Raw genomic sequence first — 20,869 nt, 5'->3', positions numbered from 1 at the left:
CCTGGGAAAAAAAAATTTTCCAAACCCCCCCCTTTTTTTTTCCCCTTTTTTCCCCCCCCCAAAAAAAGGGGGGTTTTCCAAAAAAACAAAATACATAATCAACATTCCAGATGGTCTATTTACAAAATGATACGATTTCATCTCAGGGATATCATAATGAAGATGACCTACCAAGCGTTAATATTTCTTTTTTTACTGAGTAAAGGCTATGATACATGAGCCATCCATCCATCATCTGATTACCACTGAATCTGAAGCCTTCAGATTCAGCTGTATTCAGGCAAGGGTGAGGGAATAACCACGGTCACCTTAGTGGTGAGAGGTCACAGCTCGTTTGGTGTGACCTTCAAAAGTGTGAGTGTTGAGGGGTGACGGTAGCCAGCAGTCCAGTGGTAAGATGGTGTTGTGAAACTCGCCCTGTGTGATCTGTTTTCCATATGACGACCAATGTCCAGTTGGCGATCCACGAAGCTAGTGTCAATACACTGTGCATGTCAGTCGCAGTTGTGGTCAAATGCTCTACACTGTTCGTCTTCCTATGTAAAAAAAAAAAAAAGTTACGCCAGTGTGCGTCGACGAGCAGAAGTGGACGTATGGCAGCGGACGCAGCCAGCAGGTGAACGTGAGCTGTGAGGTCGACGCTTACCCTGAGGCCCAGACTTTCCGCTGGGCCTTCAACACCTCCACCGAGATGGTCCACATCCCCAAGAACCGCACCTACTTCGACCACAACCGCAGCGTCATGGCATACACGCCCAGGACCCACCACGACTTCGGGACGCTGCTGTGCTGGGCCGTGAACGAGGTGGGGTCGCAGCCACAACCTTGTGTCTTTCTCATCGTCCCCGCCTGTGAGTGGCTGCTTTAGTTCTGTCTTGCCTCCTCCTCCTGCTGGTGGTGCTGGTGGTGGTGGCTGGACATGTGTGTGTTGTCCTCCTCCACCACCACACACACACACTGGCAGGGCTCAGGGATGGGAGGGGAGGCCATCGAGTAGTGGGTACGGGGGAGAGAGAGACGAAAAAGAAGGTAAGTCCACAGTTGATTCTGAATATTGTCAGCACCTCTAGCTGAGTGTTCCTTGGACTCTCTCTCTCTCTCTCTCTCTCTCTCTCTCTCTCTCTCTCTCTCTCTCTCCCTGGTGATGACCGACCACAGGTGAGTGTGTCTCCCGTTTCGCCTCCACCTGCTGGCGAGGTCACAGGTGTTTCTTACAGTAGTGCTCTCATACTTGACGTACAGTCGCGCCCAAAAGTCGTCCCCCCCAACCTCACTCACCCACAACCCTCACCTCTCATGGTAATACATGACAACAGACACATTGTGTCGTCGTCATTTGCTTCCTCACAGGCAATGGTAAATGTCTCGACCCCAGTTCCATGTTCCTCCCACGACGTGTCCCGTGGCTTTGCTTCCAAATTTCCAATCACCTGACCCACATTATGTTTTAGATCAAGATGATTACTTCATAAGACGACTTGCAATAGCGGGTCAAACAGCCTTTTTCAATGTGTCAGAGACTGATAAAGGTTTTTAGCTCTATCCATTAAAATTGATAAAGGAAAACGGAAACAAAGCAACGTCGCTGACTGTACTCAACATTAAACATATATATATATATATATATATATATATATATATATATATATATAGAGAGAGAGAGAGAGAGAGAGAGAGAGAGAGAGAGAGGAGAGAGAGAGAGAGAGAGGTTCCGTATCTTCAGTAGAAAGAGAAAGACAAATGCCACATGTCTTCATTTTTTTTCACGTTTGTAGATGTTATATCATCATCAGAATCAGCAATTACAATTACAATGAATCAAATGAGTGAATACATTAAAACAAACCCTATCTATCGTGTACATCATAATAGATAATACAAGATACATATAATATCACAACATAAACCAAGTTAGAATGACTGAAGTACAATATTCTTAAAAAAGTTTAAGAAATAGAAAGCCCCACATCCCTCCGCCAACACATGACAACAATGATCAAGACAATTACTGAATGATTACTATAATTACTATAATGTTGTGGAGGATTGCATTACCATCTATGACCGAATTATCATTTGAATGATCTTTACATTATTATCCCATTGTTTGACGCTTTTGACCACGTAAGCACATCCAATAAATAATGGCAAAAGCCATTTTTATATTAATGATGAACTGCAGTAATCACTTAACACCTCGTTAACCTGTGTCCCATGAACCATTAACTTTCAGCTGAAAGGATACGCCACTTTCAGCTGTCACAAATGACCACAGGAGTTAATGATCACCAAGTGATAATCAGAAATTATTCTATAATCGTTTTTAAATGCTCTAATGATCATGGACTTTAAACAATGGGATCTTGTGTTTGACATGAATATGGAAACAAGAGGCAATCGTAGGTAATAAGTCATCTCCCACGAAATGGTTCATTTGGGTCAGTATTTTCTTTTTGATGTTGGAAGGTCCAATCACTGACCCAAGGCCTCATCAAGGCTGAGCCTTGATTGATATATAAAGTTATGAAAGGGGAAAGCAAGAGACAATGGAAAGGGGAAAACAAGAGACGATGGAAAATATTCAAAAGTTTTGAACGAAGTTAAAAAAAAAAAACCTTGAAAAGTTCCAGGTCATAGTCTTCTGGGAAAGACAGGTAGAAAGTTTCAAAGTAGATTGACTTAGTAATTGCCTTGATCTGTTATAGAAGGAATTCGGGTTTTGATATTGTTTAAATCTTTTAAGAAACATCACTCCTCACTCCGCACAATGGCTCTATACTGTGCTTATTTACATTTTGGAGATTCAATCTTGTTTTGATGTATTCAAACAACTAATTACAATGTTTGCAACTGCTGATTCTGATGATGAAATGAATATGTATTGAAACTTCAACAATAGAAAGTGTTTGTGGCTCTTGCCTATCCCTTTCCTCCTAGTTATATATATATATATATATATATATATATATATATATATATATATATATATATATATATATATATATACATATATAGGGAAGGTTCACAATTTTGCGCGATCAAGATATTCCTATGAGTCCAATGGGATAATGAAACACGATAAGTTCCTTAGACATTACGTATTTGCAGTCCAGAGTTTATTGATGATGAGTTTGAGAAGATATACTCTATTTGATCTAATTTAAAGTACCCTAGATCTTTCATTGATAAACCCCTTAAGTTAGCAAAGAAACCATTTTATGGAGTTGAGCCCAAACCTCCCATTGGCACCAAGAATCTTTTAGTTCTCCCTTTTGATAATAATTTCACTTTACTTCCCATGTTGCTTAAATCCTTTAATGTATATGTTGCCTTTAGCAACAATAATACTATAAAGAATGTCTTAATCAGGAATTCACCAGAAAATTCTCTTGGATGCATCTATAAAGTGCCATGTGGAAATTGTGATAAATTTTAATTTTATGTTGGTCAGACTGGTAAGGATCTTTCTGTTAGACTTAAGCAACATAAATATAGTATAAGAACGGGACAAGAATTAGATGCCTTGTTTAATCACGTTAAAAACTATGATCACTGTATTGACCGGAGTAACCCCATCTCAGTTATTAACTCTAACTCTATCACCAAGAGAAATATCATTGAATCTTGTATTATTAAGTACACAAAATATTATAATCTTAATATTAGTGATGGTCTATACAAATTAGATAACTTTATTGTTGATAAGATTTGTAAAATGATAAGTTTATGAACGCTCGTTGTATGTTTTGGACAATCACATGTTTACCAAATGGCGTCCTAGCTTCGACTTTTCGATGTATATCAACTGACTGTTATATTTCTCTCTTGTGTCTCCCCTGATGATGTGATTATTACACGAAAGTGCACTTGGGAACTTATCGTGTTTCATTTTCCCAGTGGACTCATAGGAATATATATATATATATATATATATATATATATATATATATATATATATATATATATATATATATATATATATATATGACCACTTTTTTCTGAGTTATGGTGATACCCAGGACTCCTTTCAGAAGGTTCCTGCAGCATAAGGCTGCGCTACTTCCAGTAGCAGGGAAATGTAGACTCCTTTGGAGTGAGAGGTTGTTTGATGAGAATGTTCCCCCAACGATACAGCCTTGTTGAAGGTAATTTTTCACACACACACATATATATATATATATATATATATATATATATATATATATATATATATATATATATATATAATCTTGAAAATTTCAAGTGTCTGTATGTATGAGAGTTTGTGTATTCTTACGTAACGGTTTCAAGGCCGACGTGTAATGTGTAAAAACCGAAGAGTTTGAAGGCAGGTCCTTCAACACCTGGGCCAGGTTGGAGGCCACAGCACCTTAGTGATCCTTGGAGGACATTTTGAGGTAACCAAATCCCCCCCCCCCCGCCACACACACACACACACACACACACACACACTCCTCAACCTTATACATCACACGTAGTTCACGACACTCACGGACACCAAATAACATGACAGCTTCACACTGCAATAGAAATACCTCCGGGTAAAAGGCAGTATCCAAAGGTGCCAGAGCCAGCCTTGAAAGGCCTACAAAGGCCATTTTCAAGGTGCAGAATTGCTACAGCTTCCTGAATCAATCCAGAGACCTCTCTCTCTCTCTCTCTCTCTCTCTCTCTCTCTCTCTCTCCTTTAATAATTTCCGTGTATAGGTACTTCAAAAATCTGGACGAGGTTTTAAGATACTGCCTCCTTGCCTTGAGACCGTCATTACGGAAGCCACTGTACAATACACCACCGCCACTCTCAAAGATGACACTTTATCTACACCATTGTCTTCGACCTGGCGGCGGCTTGAAAATACAACGCAAAGTACCTCAGGATCGAGGGCAGGAGCCTAGGCTAACAGAACCCGGCATTGAAAGCCAACAATGTCCACAGTTCAAACCTTCACACTTACCATAACTTCACACAACACCCTGAGGCCCCACATTTTGCATGTAGGTATTGGATGGTCAGGAAAAGGCCATAGGCTTCTACATATTGCCCCTGATGGCCTTTCTGAGTACACAAAAGGCCAAGGAAGGCTATCTCAACCTTACCCGCAGTGCAATGCTCTCCTTCAGTGGAGGCCAACCAGCGGCCTTAACTTATTGTGATTCATCTATGTAGCCAGGAAAGGCCACATACTAGGGTTCTGTGTTCTTACAGTGTCAGGAGACTTATCTACGCGGCCACATGCTTCAATTCTTTCAACAGTCGGCCTTGAAAACCAACTTGAAAGCTCCCCCCCCAAAAAAAAATGCTATTCTGATATAAAACTTTGTTCTATGATAACCACTTTCCCTTTTCTTCTCTCGTAAGAACCATTTTCTTTTCTCGTAAGAACCATTTTCTTTTTCTTTTTCCCCCGTGCACCACCGGGTAGTCTTATGTAAACATATGTGAGTGTGTGACCTCCCATACAGGTCGATGGTGGAGGGTCTTCCTATGTTTTAAGACCTTAGCGTTGTGACCCTTCCTTCATAAACCCATGTGCACATAATTCCACCACACACACGACTTTAAGTCCTGGTACTTCATTAAAACCTGTGTACATAAACAGTAAAATGACCGAACTACATTGTCTCCCTCCGGGTGATCATGTTTCGCGAACTAATTTACATCTCATTCAAGTTTGAAGTTTCCTCTCGCAGCTGTGCCGGAATCCGTGCACAACTGCAGCGTGTGGCACAACGCCAGTGCTGCAGGAGAGGTGGTGGTGGCGTGTGAGGCAGGCTGGAGCGGTGGCCTCACCCAGACCTTCACACTCGAAGTGAGGAAGATGACTTCGTCGGGTCAGCTGGGTCCTGTGATCACCTCCCTCACGCAGGAGATCAAGCCACACTTCACGGTCAAGGGCCTGGCCCCCGGCGCCGAGTACCAGCTGTCGGTAGGGGCCTCCAACACCCAGGGCGCCGCCCCTACCACCGTCCTCCTCCACCACACGCCCATAGACGTGGCCGAGAAGCGGACCAGCGCAGCCGCGGCGGAGTCCTTCGGCGCGACTCTGAACCTGACGGCGATGGCGCCGATCCTCGCGGTGGTGGCGGGCGCCGTGGCCTCGCTGGTCATCTGCTCGGTGGTCCTAGCGCTGGTGATCCGTAGCCGGCTGGGCCGAGGCCACAACCACACACACAACCACACACACAACCAGCAGCCCAGGATGGTGTATGACAAGGCGGCGCACCAGGTCAAGACTGGTGACGACGGAGGCTTCGACCAGCTACAACCAGGGCCAGACCTCATCTTGGTGAAGGGCGGTGAGTGGCCAGCAACACCTCAGTGTGTGACGTTAATGGGATCAGTTAATGGGGTCAGTTAATGGGGTCAGTTGATGGGATCAGTTGATGGGATCAGTTAATGGGATCAGTTAATGGGGTCAGTTGATGGGATCAGTTGATGGGATCAGTTAATGGGATCAGTAAATGAGATCAGTAGATGGGATCAGTTGATGGGATCAGTTAATGGGGTCAGTAAATGGGATCAGTTAATGGGATCAGTTAATGTGATCAGTTAATGGGGTCAGTTGATGAGATCAGTTAATGGGATCAGTTAATGGGATCAGTTAATGTGATCAGTCAATGGGGTCAGTAAATGGGATCAGTTAATGGGGTCAGTAAATGGGATCAGTTAATGGGATCAGTTAATGGGGTCAGTAAATGGGACCACCATGTACTGAAGACATGGAATGGATGATAGCGGTTTACCTACGGCCGTCCAGGATTCGAACCCTGTCCTGCCGCGTATGGAAATGGTAAGGCTTTAGTCGCCTTGTGGTCTGTTGGTTCACGTACCGACCTACCACGCAGGAGGAGTGGGTTCGAGCCCGCCTCGACACCCGTGGGTAAATCAGGTATCTCTACAGGTGTTTACTGACTGACTTCTTGCTTGGTCTATCCGCAACAGGGAGACAAGGAGGCGAGCATCACTCCAGCACTCCAGCCGTGACCTGTGGTCCATCCACCGCCTCCACCATGTCAGTGAGTACCACCATCGTCCACACACGAACCTTCGTGATAGCCATATGTCACACTACCCTCCTCCTCCCTAAATATAAAAGGCCTCGAAGACGGTACGTACACTGTAAGCAGAAAGGTAAGGGTGGGTATTTACAGAAGAAGGTGGGAAATGTGTGCTTTGTATCGATCATAGCCATGGACTCACTCTAATAATTATAAACAGAAGTCTTTATATACAGTAGTGGGGCGAGAGAAATAGCTATTACCTTAGTCGAGTATAAGACAAAGAGAAAAATAGACAGATTAGATACCTAACACACAAACATTATCGATACAGGGACTGTCATGAGAGATTAGACAGATTAGATAACTAACACAGGAACACTGCAGGGACTAAGGGTCATGAGAGATAAGGGTCAGGTTACGCAGCCCTTACTGACAAGACCAAGGTCGAGTGAATGGAACTGGTTTTTTCTTTTTTTTCTAGCTCCACTGTGCTGAGGTCACGTGAGGTTACATTCGAGAGAGAAGTTGACTGTCATATTTACCTAGACACGATTTCCAGTTGTAAATTAGGTCCAGAAATTTGATTCCCAAAGCCTTGCTTTTAAAAAGGTTGTAAAATGAACTTATAATGCTCAATTATGCTTAGAAAAGTATATCAAAATGAAACGAATAGATATCATTTGTTTACATCATAAAAAAAATATGAATATAGAAGCATTAATACAACTACAGAAATATGGTTAAGTAGAATATTTCTCTGTTAACCTTCCATAATCTAGATAAATGAGTTTACTGAAATCCATTTGCACAAAGTTGGAGGAGGCGTTCAATTCTATAACGGATAGTACATAACTATAATCAAAGCTAACAACATGGTTGTTGTAGTTTACAATGACGGCCTTAACGACTCTAACAGCTAGTAGGCTTCAAACCCAAACAACCAAACTACGTATACTAACCACTCTCTCTACATAATCATATTACTGATGAAAGTAAAATCTAATTAAGGTTTGCTTTAGTTTACGATCCATCCAAGGAAAAATGGAAGGACATTAGACGACTCCTATACACTGAGAGTAAACCTAAACTGTAAACGAATAGCTGTGATGATGATGATGTAACGTTAACTTTAGCGAACGTAGGGTAAACTGGATATCTCATATGGTGATCAAGAACGAATCACAATCAACATCTTGACTACAGACGTTTTCTAGACCAGGTCATTAATGCACCATCTTGGAGGTCACTACCTCTCTCTCTCGTGGGTGAGGGGGGTGGCTGGCTGGCAGACAGTGGCCATAACATTATCATACAAGAAGAATGATCACCATAATATGACATCTTAATGGTGATCTCCTCTTGATCCGAAGTTATGGAAGAAAGAAAAAAGAATTTTGAGGCTATGATTTACATAATTAATAGCTGTGTCTGGGTTAATCCCCGCCTTGATATAGATATGAGCAGATGTGAAGTATTTTGGACTGTAAATGCTTCGTAGTGAGTGAAAACAAACTAAGAAATATGAAATGGACCATCGTAACTTTAAAACCAGACTGAAGGAATAGGGAAACAGAAGAGATACTTTTAAATAACTGAAAAAACTTACAATGATTTTGAATTCAACAGATGATACAAAAATAGCATCGCAAAGAATAAATGAGAGAGAGAAGGTATGTGAAGTAAAATCACAAGATAAACTATACACGAATATGGGAAAAATTAAACTCCATGAGTGTCAGAAGTAAGTTCATGGAATTTACAGAATATACAGGACCAAGATCGAACACAGAATATACAAGATGCTCAACAACAAAAGAAATATTGTAAAACAAGAGATGACGACTAATTACAATATGGAACTCTCCAAATAGATCCTTCTATTCTATATCTACTCTACATAAAAAACGTCCATGCAAATCTAATCCGAATTTCTGTTTCACAGATTCAGAAAATGAAAAATAAAATAAGTTAGTGGAAACCTGCATAGACCAACCGCATTTTCTTTCTCATGATTTAGAAAACGACAAACCAAAGGAGGGACAAATTTAGAGGTATTAAGTACTTAAATTACTCAAATGATTCAAATTAACCTCTCAAAATGACTGGGTTCAGAGAAACTAGCCCAAGTATGTTCAAGGTGGCCAGAGATGAATTAATAATGACCGTAACCACAACATCTAAACAAATGATAATCGAAAGTTAGAGTAACCAAAAGACAGAAAAACATCAGAAAATATCGATATTATATATATATATATATATATATATATCCCTGGGTGGGGATAGGGGTGAAAGAATACTTGCCACGTATTCCCTGCGTGTCGTAGAAGGCGACTAAAAGGGGAGGGAGCGGGGGGTTGGAAATCCTAACCTCTCGTTTTTTTTTTTTTTTTCTAAAGGAAGGAACAGAGAAGGGGGCCAGGTGAGGATATTCCCTCAAAGGCCCAGTCCTCTGTTCTTAACGCTACCTCGCTAACACGGGAAATGGCTAATAGTTTGATAGAAAAAGATATATATATATATATATATATATATATATATATATATATATATATATATATATATATATATATACACACACACACGATAAGCAATAAGAAATATGCCTTGATTTCCCGGCCAGTTAACTTCACGTTGGATGTTGGTACAACAATGGGGGAAAAATATAATAAGATCCACAAGATGTCGAAAGGTAGTTGAGAAGACCCTAACAAGAAATGCTTTTGTAAAACATTTTTTTCTTCCTTTTTTTTCCGTGTAAAATATTTTCATTATTACGTGGCTCTAGGACTTGCACATTAACCTTGAGATGAAATATACTTCAGGAATCGTCGATCAAGTGCCACGCATGAGTTTACCATGTAAATGGAAAATCACAGGGCATAACACAAGAGCTATGTACACACACTCTCTCCCCCACAACAAATATATATCGGTCTCGCGGTTATGAAGTTTCTGATAATCTACAACTAACTGGCTGACTGAGAGTCCAATTTCATTTTACTGCCACGCTCATACAGTTGTAAATTGTATCAGAATGGTAGCGAAGTTGAGCGTAAATCTCTGGGGAAAGGGAGGATAGTTTTTCTGGGGGAAGAGTGTACATATCATCAGTTCGAGACTTACTCTAAGAACGAATGTAATTGTTTAGTCTCAATACACTTGAATATCATTCTCCAAATGGCGGACCGTGACAAGTGTAGTGACACAGGGATCAGACCTTATAGCTCCATCCTCATCATACAACATCAAATCCACCTGAAATGAGTCCTCAAATCCCAAGCAAAAACTACGAGGTAATTATCAAGACTGTGAGAGAATAATTAAAAACGAGAAAATAATTAAAAAGTGATCTAGACATATCAGGAGATCGGTCAGATAAAAAGAATGTAATTAGGCAAATGTAGTTATGAACTTTGGAGATAAGAACTGGAAAATGAACGATGAATTGATTAGAAATTCGCTAAGAGCTACAGTAAACAGAAAAGTGGTCATGGAAAATCTAGCATTATGGACCTCCGTGGTGTAGTGGTTAGCATTCCTGACCGTGACGCATCGAGCGCATAGGTTCGAATCCTGGCGGCGACAGTGGGTCCACAGTGAACCCACCTGTTCATCTACCCCAAAGGAGTTGGTCCATCAAATGGGTATCTGTCTCAGGTTAGGATATTCCCTCAAAGGCCCGGTTCTCTCTATTTAACGCTACCTCGCAATGCGGGAAATGGCGAATAGTATGGAAAAAAGAATATATAAATATATATATATATATATATATATATATATATATATATATATATATATATATATATATATATATATATATACACATATATACATATATATATATATATAGCTTAAAATTGCTGGGACGAATCAAGTTTTAAGTACTAGAATAAGAACATTAACGAGTAATGTGATGGCATTATCTAGGCAGTAGGGGTATGAGGGAATTTCAATTATGGTAGGTGATCTTTTCAGAAAATTTAGCGATCAATTTTTGAGTATCCATGGGATTCATGACGGTGGAATAACCTCCGTTACGGCAATTCCATCTGGTTGACATGCGAAAATTTCGGAGCCTTGGCAATGTAAATGAAGTTACAGCATTTCATCTGGCTTACAACAAAATTGTAGCTTTCCAGATTGGTTCATGAATAGCTTCAATGCTGTTGCATGTGACTGCGTTAAGAAGCTCTGTAATGTAATGATTTGCTAAATTTAGTAAGTTTACGATGTGTTATGTGTAGTTGGGTAGATTGAGAAAGTGACAGGAAGATAGTATTTGAAATAAAACAGCACCTTTTTAGCAATCAAAAGGCTGTCTGGTGGTTCGGGCCCTATGGTAAAAGTATGGGATAGATTACAAGAGGATATATGTAGAATATATAATGATATATATATATAACATTATAATACAGTCGGAAAGACCTCACCCATAATTGGAGTGTGGAGGCATGGTGGGAACGAGAGTTATGTGAGTGATCGAGGGCTGTGAGAGGGTAAGGAGAAGGTAGATAGAGTGAATTGAGGATGGTATGAGGGTTGAGTGTGTAGAGGAGTTCGAGGAGTGTGAAGAGGGGGTAAAAGTTGAGAGATGAAGGTGTGGAGGATGAGAGGTAAGTGTAGAGATGTGAGAGATGGAGTGTGAGATGAGAGTTGAATGTGAGAGTGAGAGAGTGGGTGTGAGGATGGAGGTGTGAGAGAGTGAGAGGTATGAGAGGGAGAGGAGGTGTGAGAGTGTGTGGGGGTGGGTTGGGCCATTTCTTTCGTCTGTTTCCTTGCGCTACCTCGCAAACGCGGGAGACAGCGACAAAGTATAATAAAAAAAATAAATAATATATATATATATATATATATATATATATATATATATATATATATATATATATATATATATATATGATAATTACACTAGTCCATGATGATAGTATGAAAGTGAAATCGCACTTCAGTAGTTCATACAATTACATCTAACATGTAATTTTTCTATACATGTGGCACGACATGTTTCGTAGAGAAAATCCACCTCATCATCAGGTGGTGCCAGTACTTCGCAAAGTTATTTAAATCTCAACATCACACTTAAGTCTCGCCATCTAGCACCAGTCTCTACCAGCCAATCACTGTCTGCTTTGTCTGGCAGTAACCGTTGTAAGGGAGAGTGATTAAGGGGGGGTCACGTGGCGGGGGTTGACCTGGGTAGCTGGGTGTGTCTTGAACAACTTTTCTATGTTTCCATGTCGCATCAATTTTCTCATAATAATTTGGTTAATGCTAAAATGGGCTTTAAAATTGCCTAGGGACAAATCAAAGTTCTTAGTACTAGCAATTAAGACACATTCAATGACGTTACGTGTGGCATAATCAGCAGAGGGGTATAAGATAAAGGGATTTTCAAGATCTATGGCTAGGGTGATCATTTTCATGAAAATGTTTAGCGATCGCATTTTTTGAGGTCATCCATGCGTACTGCATGACGGTGTCAATAACACCTCTCCGTTACAGCATTTCCAGTCTGGCTTACATGAAATAAGTTACAGCATTTCCAGTCTGGCTTACATGAAATAAGTTACAGCATTTCCAGTCTGGCTTACATAAAATACGTTACAGCATTTCCAGTCTGGCTTACATGAATAGCTTCACATGCCTTGCATTTGACTGCGTTAAACACTCCTAATTGTTACATAATTTGGCCTACAATTTAGTAAGGTCTTACTGATGGTGTTATTGTATTGGAAAAGAACATGAAGAAAATGACACGGAAATTTTTCATATATATACATATCCCAGCACCTCTTTTCACCCAAATTCAAAAGGCGACCCGGGTCGTCCACCTTATGGTAAAAAGTAGACATTGTAGTATATATATATATATATATATATATATATATATATATATATATATATATATATATATACATATATATATATATACAGTCGGAAAAATCCTCTCTCTCCCTATAAGACTGCATGCTTGCTGGAGGGCATGGTGGGAGCGAGAGTATGAGAGAGTATGAGAGAGTGTGAGAGAGTATGAGAGAGTGTGAGAGAGTATGAGAGAGTATGAGAGAGTGAGAGAGTGTGAGAGAGTGTGAGAGAGTGTGAGAGAGTATGAGAGTGTGAGAGAGTATGAGAGAGTGTGAGAGAGTATGAGAGAGTGAGAGAGTGTGAGAGAGTGTGAGAGAGTATGAGAGTGTGAGAGAGTGAGAGAGTATGAGAGAGTGTGAGAGAGTGTGAGAGAGTATGAGAGAGTGTGAGAGAGTATGAGAGAGTGTGAGAGAGTGTGAGAGAGTATGAGAGAGTGAGAGAGAGAGTGTGAGAGAGTGTGAGAGAGGCCTCTTGCTAAGCTACCCATCCTTACTTCACGTACGTAGAGCAGGCATCTGGTTATGAAAACATTGTATCAACTGTAAGACCAACCAACCATGATCCAAGTGGGATGAAATGATCTGTATTTCGTATGTACTTGTGCCACACAGTGTTCAGTACCATGATACACACACCATTGCAGGTACTATTGTACAGTGTGAATTATCACGCTAGCTCTAATGGTCTATTTCTCTATGGAACAGTTCGAAATTGGCACTGCCCCATTCATTATTGGTACCTGACCTAACCTAACCTAACCTAGCAATCGAGATGTCGCTCCATTTTCTGTGCTGTATAGTCGAAAAATCGTAGAGACACATATTTAACAACGTCGCGAAGACTCGTTAAGTCATTTTCATGGCATCCGACCCACGGATGTGACGTAGTTAGGTCAGGTTACGTAAGTGAACGAAACGGTGTTTTTTTTTCCCCGATAGCATTTGATGTGAATCGGACGATTGTGGCCTCATCGGAAAAAACATATCGCTCACCATAAAACCCACGCGGGGCGCAAACTGTTGAGATTATACTGGTTAAAACTGTCAAAATAAACAGACGAGGCGCACGGCAGCTGGTGAGTTCATCGGTTCTACCTTCCACATAGGCATTGAGCACAGTTTCAAACGGCAGACCACAATAAAACTGGTATAGAAATCGCGAGCAGTAGGCGAGGCTAAATAGGTTAGGTTAGAGCCTAACCTAGCTTAATTTTGACCTAACCTAGCTTAACCTAACCTAACTTGATATAAGCTAACCTAGCTTAACTTGACCTACCCTAGCTTAACTTAACCTCACTTAGCTTAACTTAACCCGGCCCAACTTATCGTAACCTAACCTAGTTTAACTTAACCTAACCTAGCTTACCTTAACCTAACCTAACCTAGCTTAACTTAACCTAACCTAACCTACCTTAAGTCAACTTAACCTAAACTAGCTTAACCTAACCTAACCTAACCGATTAACTTAACCTAACCTAGCTGAAGTTAACCTAACCTAACCTAGCTTAACCTAACCTAGCTTAACTTAACCTAACCTAACCTACCTTAAGTCAACTTAACCTAACCTAGCTTAACCTAACCTAACCTAACCGAACCTAGCTTAACCTAACCCATCCTAACCTAACCTAACCTAACCTAACCTAAACTAGCTTAACCTAACCTAACCTAGCTTAACCTAACCTAACCTAAGCTAGCTTAAAAGATCTTGTAGTCAGGGAAACAGGTCTTCAGATGATCCATATCCGTAAGTTTGGGTGATGTCGCCACGCGTTACACATCCATACACGATAATTAAATCTACATGTTCCTCTTCTTCATAGCCCACACCACTATCACCACTTACTCGCTAACAAAGGATATGAAGCCAGTCAAAATCACTCATACAAAGCGTTAGGAATACACTAGACAGATGTGACCAGGAAACCGCACAACTAGCGAACGTGACACACCACAATCAACCAGCGCCTCACGATCAAATCCAACTGAACTAAAAGCTCGCCCTTCATGTCCACGTCTTACAAACTGGATGAACGAGAGTAATCAAGGGCATATCATCAAGAAAAACTTGAGGCCTACACTCACAACAACGACCGGAAAATAGATCTCATTAGCCATTATCATCATCATTGCAAGAAAACATGACACATCTACGAAGCCACCTCACACCACAAGACCAACACGTTTCCAGAGGAGTCATGTCAGACATTGAATTCCAGCACCACACGAGGAGTGCACGTCTCTTTCCTCCTACATAAGCATGACCAACATTAAGTTGTCCAGCCATCTTCCGTGTCATTGACGAGGTGGAAACCCCGCAAGAACACACCTGAGATCACTACCACACCACACCACACTCACGAGAGAGGTGTTGGAGAAAGGAAAGTACATATTAAAGTCCACAGCCGACTCCAGACGCCTCTGTAGGCCCTCGACATCAAGAAGAGAACCTCCCCTGTATGACCCTGTAGACTGGTGACCTCCACGCGTGACCCCCAGCACTCGACGCTTGACCTGCCCCAACGAGAATGGGGCAAAAGGAGTGATGATATCACCTGGTGTGTCACTCCAGCCTGACCTGAGGTGGCGAATTTGAGTTTGGTCAGATGAGGGACTAGCCAACAACCACAGCCTTCATCTCTCATTGGTTAATAGTGTTTCTCCTGATCCTTGTGTACATATGTCTGGACCGTATTGTACTTTCTTCGCAATTGAGATGTTGGGATTTGGATAACTTAATTGTTAAGTACTGGCAGCACCTGATGAGGAGGTGGATTGTCTCCAGGGAACATCTCGTGCCACAGTTTTACCTGTCTGGCCAGACAGATAAAACTGTAACGAAGAGGTGTTACTGGCACTGTCATGTAGTAAGCAGGCATGACCACAAAAACATGCGATTGCTAAACATTGTCATGGAAATGATCACCTTGGCCATACATCTTGAAAATCCCTTTATCCTATACCCCTCTGCTGATTACGCCACACGTAACGTCATTGAATCTGTCTTAATTGCTGATACTAATAACTTCGATTTGTTCCTAGGCCATTCTAAAGCCCATCCTAGCATCAACCAAATCATTATGAGATAATTGCCAAAACACGAAAACAAAACAAAAAAAGGTGTTGGAGAGACAGCCAGTTATCCAGGTCAACCCTCGCCACATATAAAGAATTAATATAAAGATCTTGAAAAGGATTTTGGGGGGGGTGAGCGCAAGGTGGCTGGGTTGTAACATCCTCCCCGCTGGTGGCTAACCAGTTTAAGAAAGAACACTCACCCGCAGACTGACCCTTTTTTTGGCACCACGACAGCTCACACTTTCCAAATTGCCAGGTAAACTGAAGGACAATATTTGTGAAGCACACACGGAGTTCAGGCTCTCCGACCGCGCAAAAATGAAGAAGGAAAAAAAGGGACAAACCAAGTTATCAGTGTCTTGGAGATAAGCAGTCGAGGATACCAACCTCCCGAGCCTCAAGGCCGGAGCCAAACTTGATAACTTGCAAAGTAAATTTGCTGACGCTTGGAGTTGACGCTAGATATTATCTCGTGGAATTTTAAAAATGGTTTTGACGGTCGGGTTGAAAACATTTCAGGGCAAAGTTTCCTTCAACATTAGTTTTATAATCTTGCTCAAAAAGTCACTTTCTTTTTCTCTTTTCTGATGGTATTTCCTTACTCGGCTACGTTTTCGCATTATTTCAACTACTGTGGAGAGAAGATATAGGTCTCATTTCCCACATATATTTTTCATACGTTTGGCAGAATATGAAGAATTTCCAAAGGCGATGATATCATTTCCGAGCACTCGTACTTCTTAAGTCGTTTTCATTTCTGTGCTACAACGCCATCGACGTACATTTATATTTTTCTTGTAGTTACACAATGGATCAACATTGTAAGTGACGTGGAGTGATAACGCTTCACTATGCAGCATCTCTGTTCGTTAGTTTCGATGGGCGTTCAAAGCTTCGTTCAAGTTGATGTATATGATCATTGTACGTTTCGATGGACGTTCAAAGCTTCGTCCAAGCTGATGTATATGATCATTGTACGTTTCAATGGGCGTTCAAAGCTTCGTCCAAGCTGATGTATATGATCATTGTACGTTTCAATGGGCGTTCAAAGCTTCGTCCAAGCTGATGTATATGATCATTGTACGTTTCGATGGGCGTTCAAAGCTTCGTCCAAGCTGATGTATATGATCATTGGACGTTTCGATGGACGTTCAAAGCTTCGTCCAAGCTGATGTATATGATCATTGTACGTTTCAATGGGCGTTCAAAGCTTCGTCCAAGCTGATGTATATGATCATTGGACGTTTCGATGGACGTTCAAAGCTTCGTCCAAGCTGATGTATATGATCGTTGTACGTTTCGATGGGCGTTCAAAGCTTCGTCCAAGCTGATGTATATGATCGTTGTACGTTTCGATGGGCGTTCAAAGCTTCGTCCAAGCTGATGTATATGATCGTTGTGCGTTTCGATGGGCGTTCAAAGCTTCGTCCAAGTTGATGTATATGATCATTGTACGTTTCGATGGACGTTCAAAGCTTCGCCCAAGCTGATGTATATGATCATTGTACGTTTCGATGGGCGTTCAAAGCTTCGTCCAAGTTGATGTATATGATCATTGTACGTTTCGATGGGCGTTCAAAGCTTCGTCCAAGTTGATGTATATGATCGTTGTACGTTTCGATGGGCGTTCAAAGCTTCGTCCAAGTTGATGTATATGATCGTTGTACGTTTCGATGGGCGTTCAAAGCTTCGTCCAAGTTGATGTATATGATCATCGTACATCAGTTGATTCTTTCTTGTGACGCAAAGCCAAGGCCATAAGTGCCAAAACTAAGCCAAAACTTGCGTGAAAGAACCTCTGTGGTGTAGCAGTTAGCCTTGTTGACCTATACCGTCTACCAGGTACATTTAATGGTCATAATGAATGTAGATAATGGCAGTTATGCTGATAACAAGGAAGGCTTTTAATGATGCGCAATACGTGCAAACCAATAAGTGGTCATGGCGCATGAGTCCTGACACTGGTGCGTGACGGAAGGAACGGAGGAGGTGGTGGAGAGAGGAAACAGAAAATGGAGAGGAAATTAAGGTGATGTGTTTAATGCATCGAGGTTGAATTACGTAAGAGATACAGATAAGAGACAGCGAGAGAGAGAAGGGGATTATAGATGGTAATGGAAGAAGAGGGAAGGGGAGGGGAATCGCTATGGGATCCAATACTAATCCTTCTCTGTCTGTCTCTCTCCTTTCAGGGCAACCGTCAGCTACAGTCACCCGTGTCGGTCAACACTTGCCTCAGCGGCCCGAGCAGCTTGGTCAACCCTGGCCGGAGCAGCAGCCTGAGCCACACGGCGGGGTCCATCATCTATCCTAACTCAGGCACCACCATCAACCCTAGCTCCTGCACCGATATAGACCTGGCATGCGGCGCGGCTATCATAAACCCTGGCGACGGCGCGTTGCTGACCTCACACACCGGTGCCATCCTGAACCCTTCTTCCAGCGGTCTCTTAATCGCGGCCAGCAGCGCCATGCTGGAGCCCAGCGGCGGCAGTATCAACGCCGTCAGTAGCGCGGCCATCGTCCACCCCGGAGAGCCCCTGGAGAGCCGAAGAGCTCGCCCGGTGTCCGTGGCGTCGACGGCAACGCTGGGGAGCATCCACGGACGCGTGGGTCGCTCGGCCTCCTGCACAGGTCGAGGTGCCACTTTCCCCTCATCTTCCTCCCCCGTTACCACGACCTCCACGCTCCCCCGCCGCTCCTCCACTGTGGACATCCACCCAGAGTTCTTCCCCTTAGACCTCAGCACCAGCAGGGAGAGCTGCGTCTAGTTGTAAGGTGAGGCGAGCAGGTTCTGTGGCCATGGACGAGAGCTCTGGTAGGTTACTGACAAAGGGGATGGGAATGGCTTACAAGACGTCGAGAGAAAGATGACCTGAAGTGACAAGGTTAACACTCAGTTAACCAGTTCACACAACAAGGGTGTAATAAGTAAAACTTTACGTCGATTAGACTCTTAATGATACTCCTGGGGATGATTACGTAATCAAAGAATGCTTGTGTGATAGTTCACAAATCCAGGCCGAATCAAAGGGATCTGTAGAATCTAGGGGTCTTTATATATCTCAATTTAACAGTTAATCAACGAACCTGTGGCATACATTTTCTGATGATATACCTAAGGTAAACATTTTCCTTTCACAGATGGCTGGCCTTCGGCTGCCGGTGTTGCCGTGGACACACCTGGACCAATGTGCCACATATATCTGACTGGCCCACATGCATCAGATGTTGTGAGGGGATCGCGATGGCGTAGTTGCCTACCTTTATCCTCCCTACATGGGTCAGATTAGTCAAGTGATCCCACACGACACAGATCCTCTTCTTCTTCCTCCCTCAGCTCATGTGAGTCAGAGGTTCAAGGACTCGACGCGATCCTATAGATGACACAATGATCATCAACTTCCAAGTGCTCCTGTTGGTTCGAGCGTCAGCCCACTGATGCATTCTGGACGTTCCTCTCGCCCTTAGAAACCAAGTGGCACACGGGATCTGCACAGGATTAGATCCTACATGAAGACCTTCGTATGGCCTTCAGAGATCCACGTGTCGATTTGGATACTTCAGAGTTCGCCAAAAAGCCACGTCTTCACACGACGCTCTCATGACTCACACGGTTGTATGACTCTGTCGTTACATAGCCTCACACACCTCTCCTACCCTACCCCACTCCGCCCTAAGTGACCCCCCAGACATTAACATTTCACCAGATGTGTTTTAGTTTATATTCAGAGGTACCCAGTGTTCACATAGTCTCAGAGGAAAACTCCCCACTCACTCCCTCCTCCACTCATATGGTGCAGTTATTCTCCAAAGGTCTAGGGTTGGTATATACTGTCAACACGATCAGTTGGCCAAGGGAGGGTTTGTTCTCTTACGTACCTACGTCTTTACATGTTACATCCAGTAGGCTCATGATGTGGCCAGACTCATCCCCTAACCCACCCTTAAAGACGTGGATCCAACAAGTCTTTAAAATCTCCCCTCCTCCCTCTTCCCTCATTCACGCTTCATCTAGACGACCACCACCTGCACTGCTCTCTCATCATGTGTGGGGACAAAGTGTCATTATTACGTGTGTTTATCCTCGTTATCTTGTATGCCTGTGAACTCCATATAAAGACAAACTCTCGGCAGTGTTTACACAATAGTCAACTGGAGGTTTTCAGGCTCGTCTGTACGTACTGTGATGGACTTTATACGTGACCAAGGCTGCTCGTCTCCTACTCCTCCTTCCTCCCAGACTCTACCAGCGACTCTTGCGTTGTATGGATTAACGTCTCTTATTTTTCTATGATTGGTTTGTATACTGACGGCGGAAGGGGGGAAGAATATATATATATATATATATATATATATATATATATATATATATATATATATATATATATATATATATAGCGGAAAGGAAACAAGTATTGGAGTTTGGTATCTGATGGGGCCGTATATCTTGGAGAGAGAGAGAGAGAGAGAGAGAGAGAGAGAGAGAGAGAGAGAGAGAGAAGGAGAGAGAGAGAAGGAGAGAGAGAGAAGGAGAGAGAGAGAGAAGGAGAGAGAGAGAGAGAGAGAGAGAGAGAGAGAGAGAGAGAGAGAGAGAGAGAGAGAGAGAGAGAGAGAGACTGCATTTTCTTTGCCTTACCGTTTGTTTCCACTGTACCGTCATCTCTATTAGATTAAAAAGGAGAAAAAATAGGGGAAACGATGATAATAAATAGACTTCACTAATACTCGTATTCTGTGTTCACTACATCTCTGTAACATAACTGCCAAACGTCTCTCTCTCTCTCTGTGTCATTATCTCATCTATGACAGAACCTTCTCCACACACCTGCACAACTGTGGCTGGGGGTAAACAGCCAAGAATAAACGTCATGACATGATGCCAGTGTGAAGAGCGTTTCTGGACGCCTCTCACAGGAGAGATG

General features: G+C 42.3%; 1 protein-coding gene across 1 annotated transcript in view; it reads left to right on the top strand.

Annotated features, from left to right (window-relative positions):
* Nucleotides 1-20,539, top strand: part of LOC139761335 (uncharacterized) — a 184,945-nt gene extending 164,406 nt beyond the window's left edge. Inside the window, exons 11-15 of the mRNA XM_071685402.1 lie at nt 558-851; nt 5,692-6,297; nt 6,944-7,017; nt 18,137-18,722; nt 19,089-20,539. Coding sequence (XP_071541503.1) covers nt 558-851; nt 5,692-6,297; nt 6,944-7,017; nt 18,137-18,715 — 1,553 coding nt within the window. The 3' untranslated portion in view covers nt 18,716-18,722; nt 19,089-20,539. The remainder of the gene's footprint in view (nt 1-557; nt 852-5,691; nt 6,298-6,943; nt 7,018-18,136; nt 18,723-19,088) is intronic.
* The last annotated feature ends 330 nt before the right edge of the window (nt 20,540-20,869 follow it).

This window comes from Panulirus ornatus, chromosome 40 (genome assembly GCF_036320965.1).
Source record: "Panulirus ornatus isolate Po-2019 chromosome 40, ASM3632096v1, whole genome shotgun sequence".
Taxonomy (NCBI): domain Eukaryota; kingdom Metazoa; phylum Arthropoda; class Malacostraca; order Decapoda; family Palinuridae; genus Panulirus; species Panulirus ornatus.
This window is presented reverse-complemented; position numbering and strand designations above follow the sequence as displayed.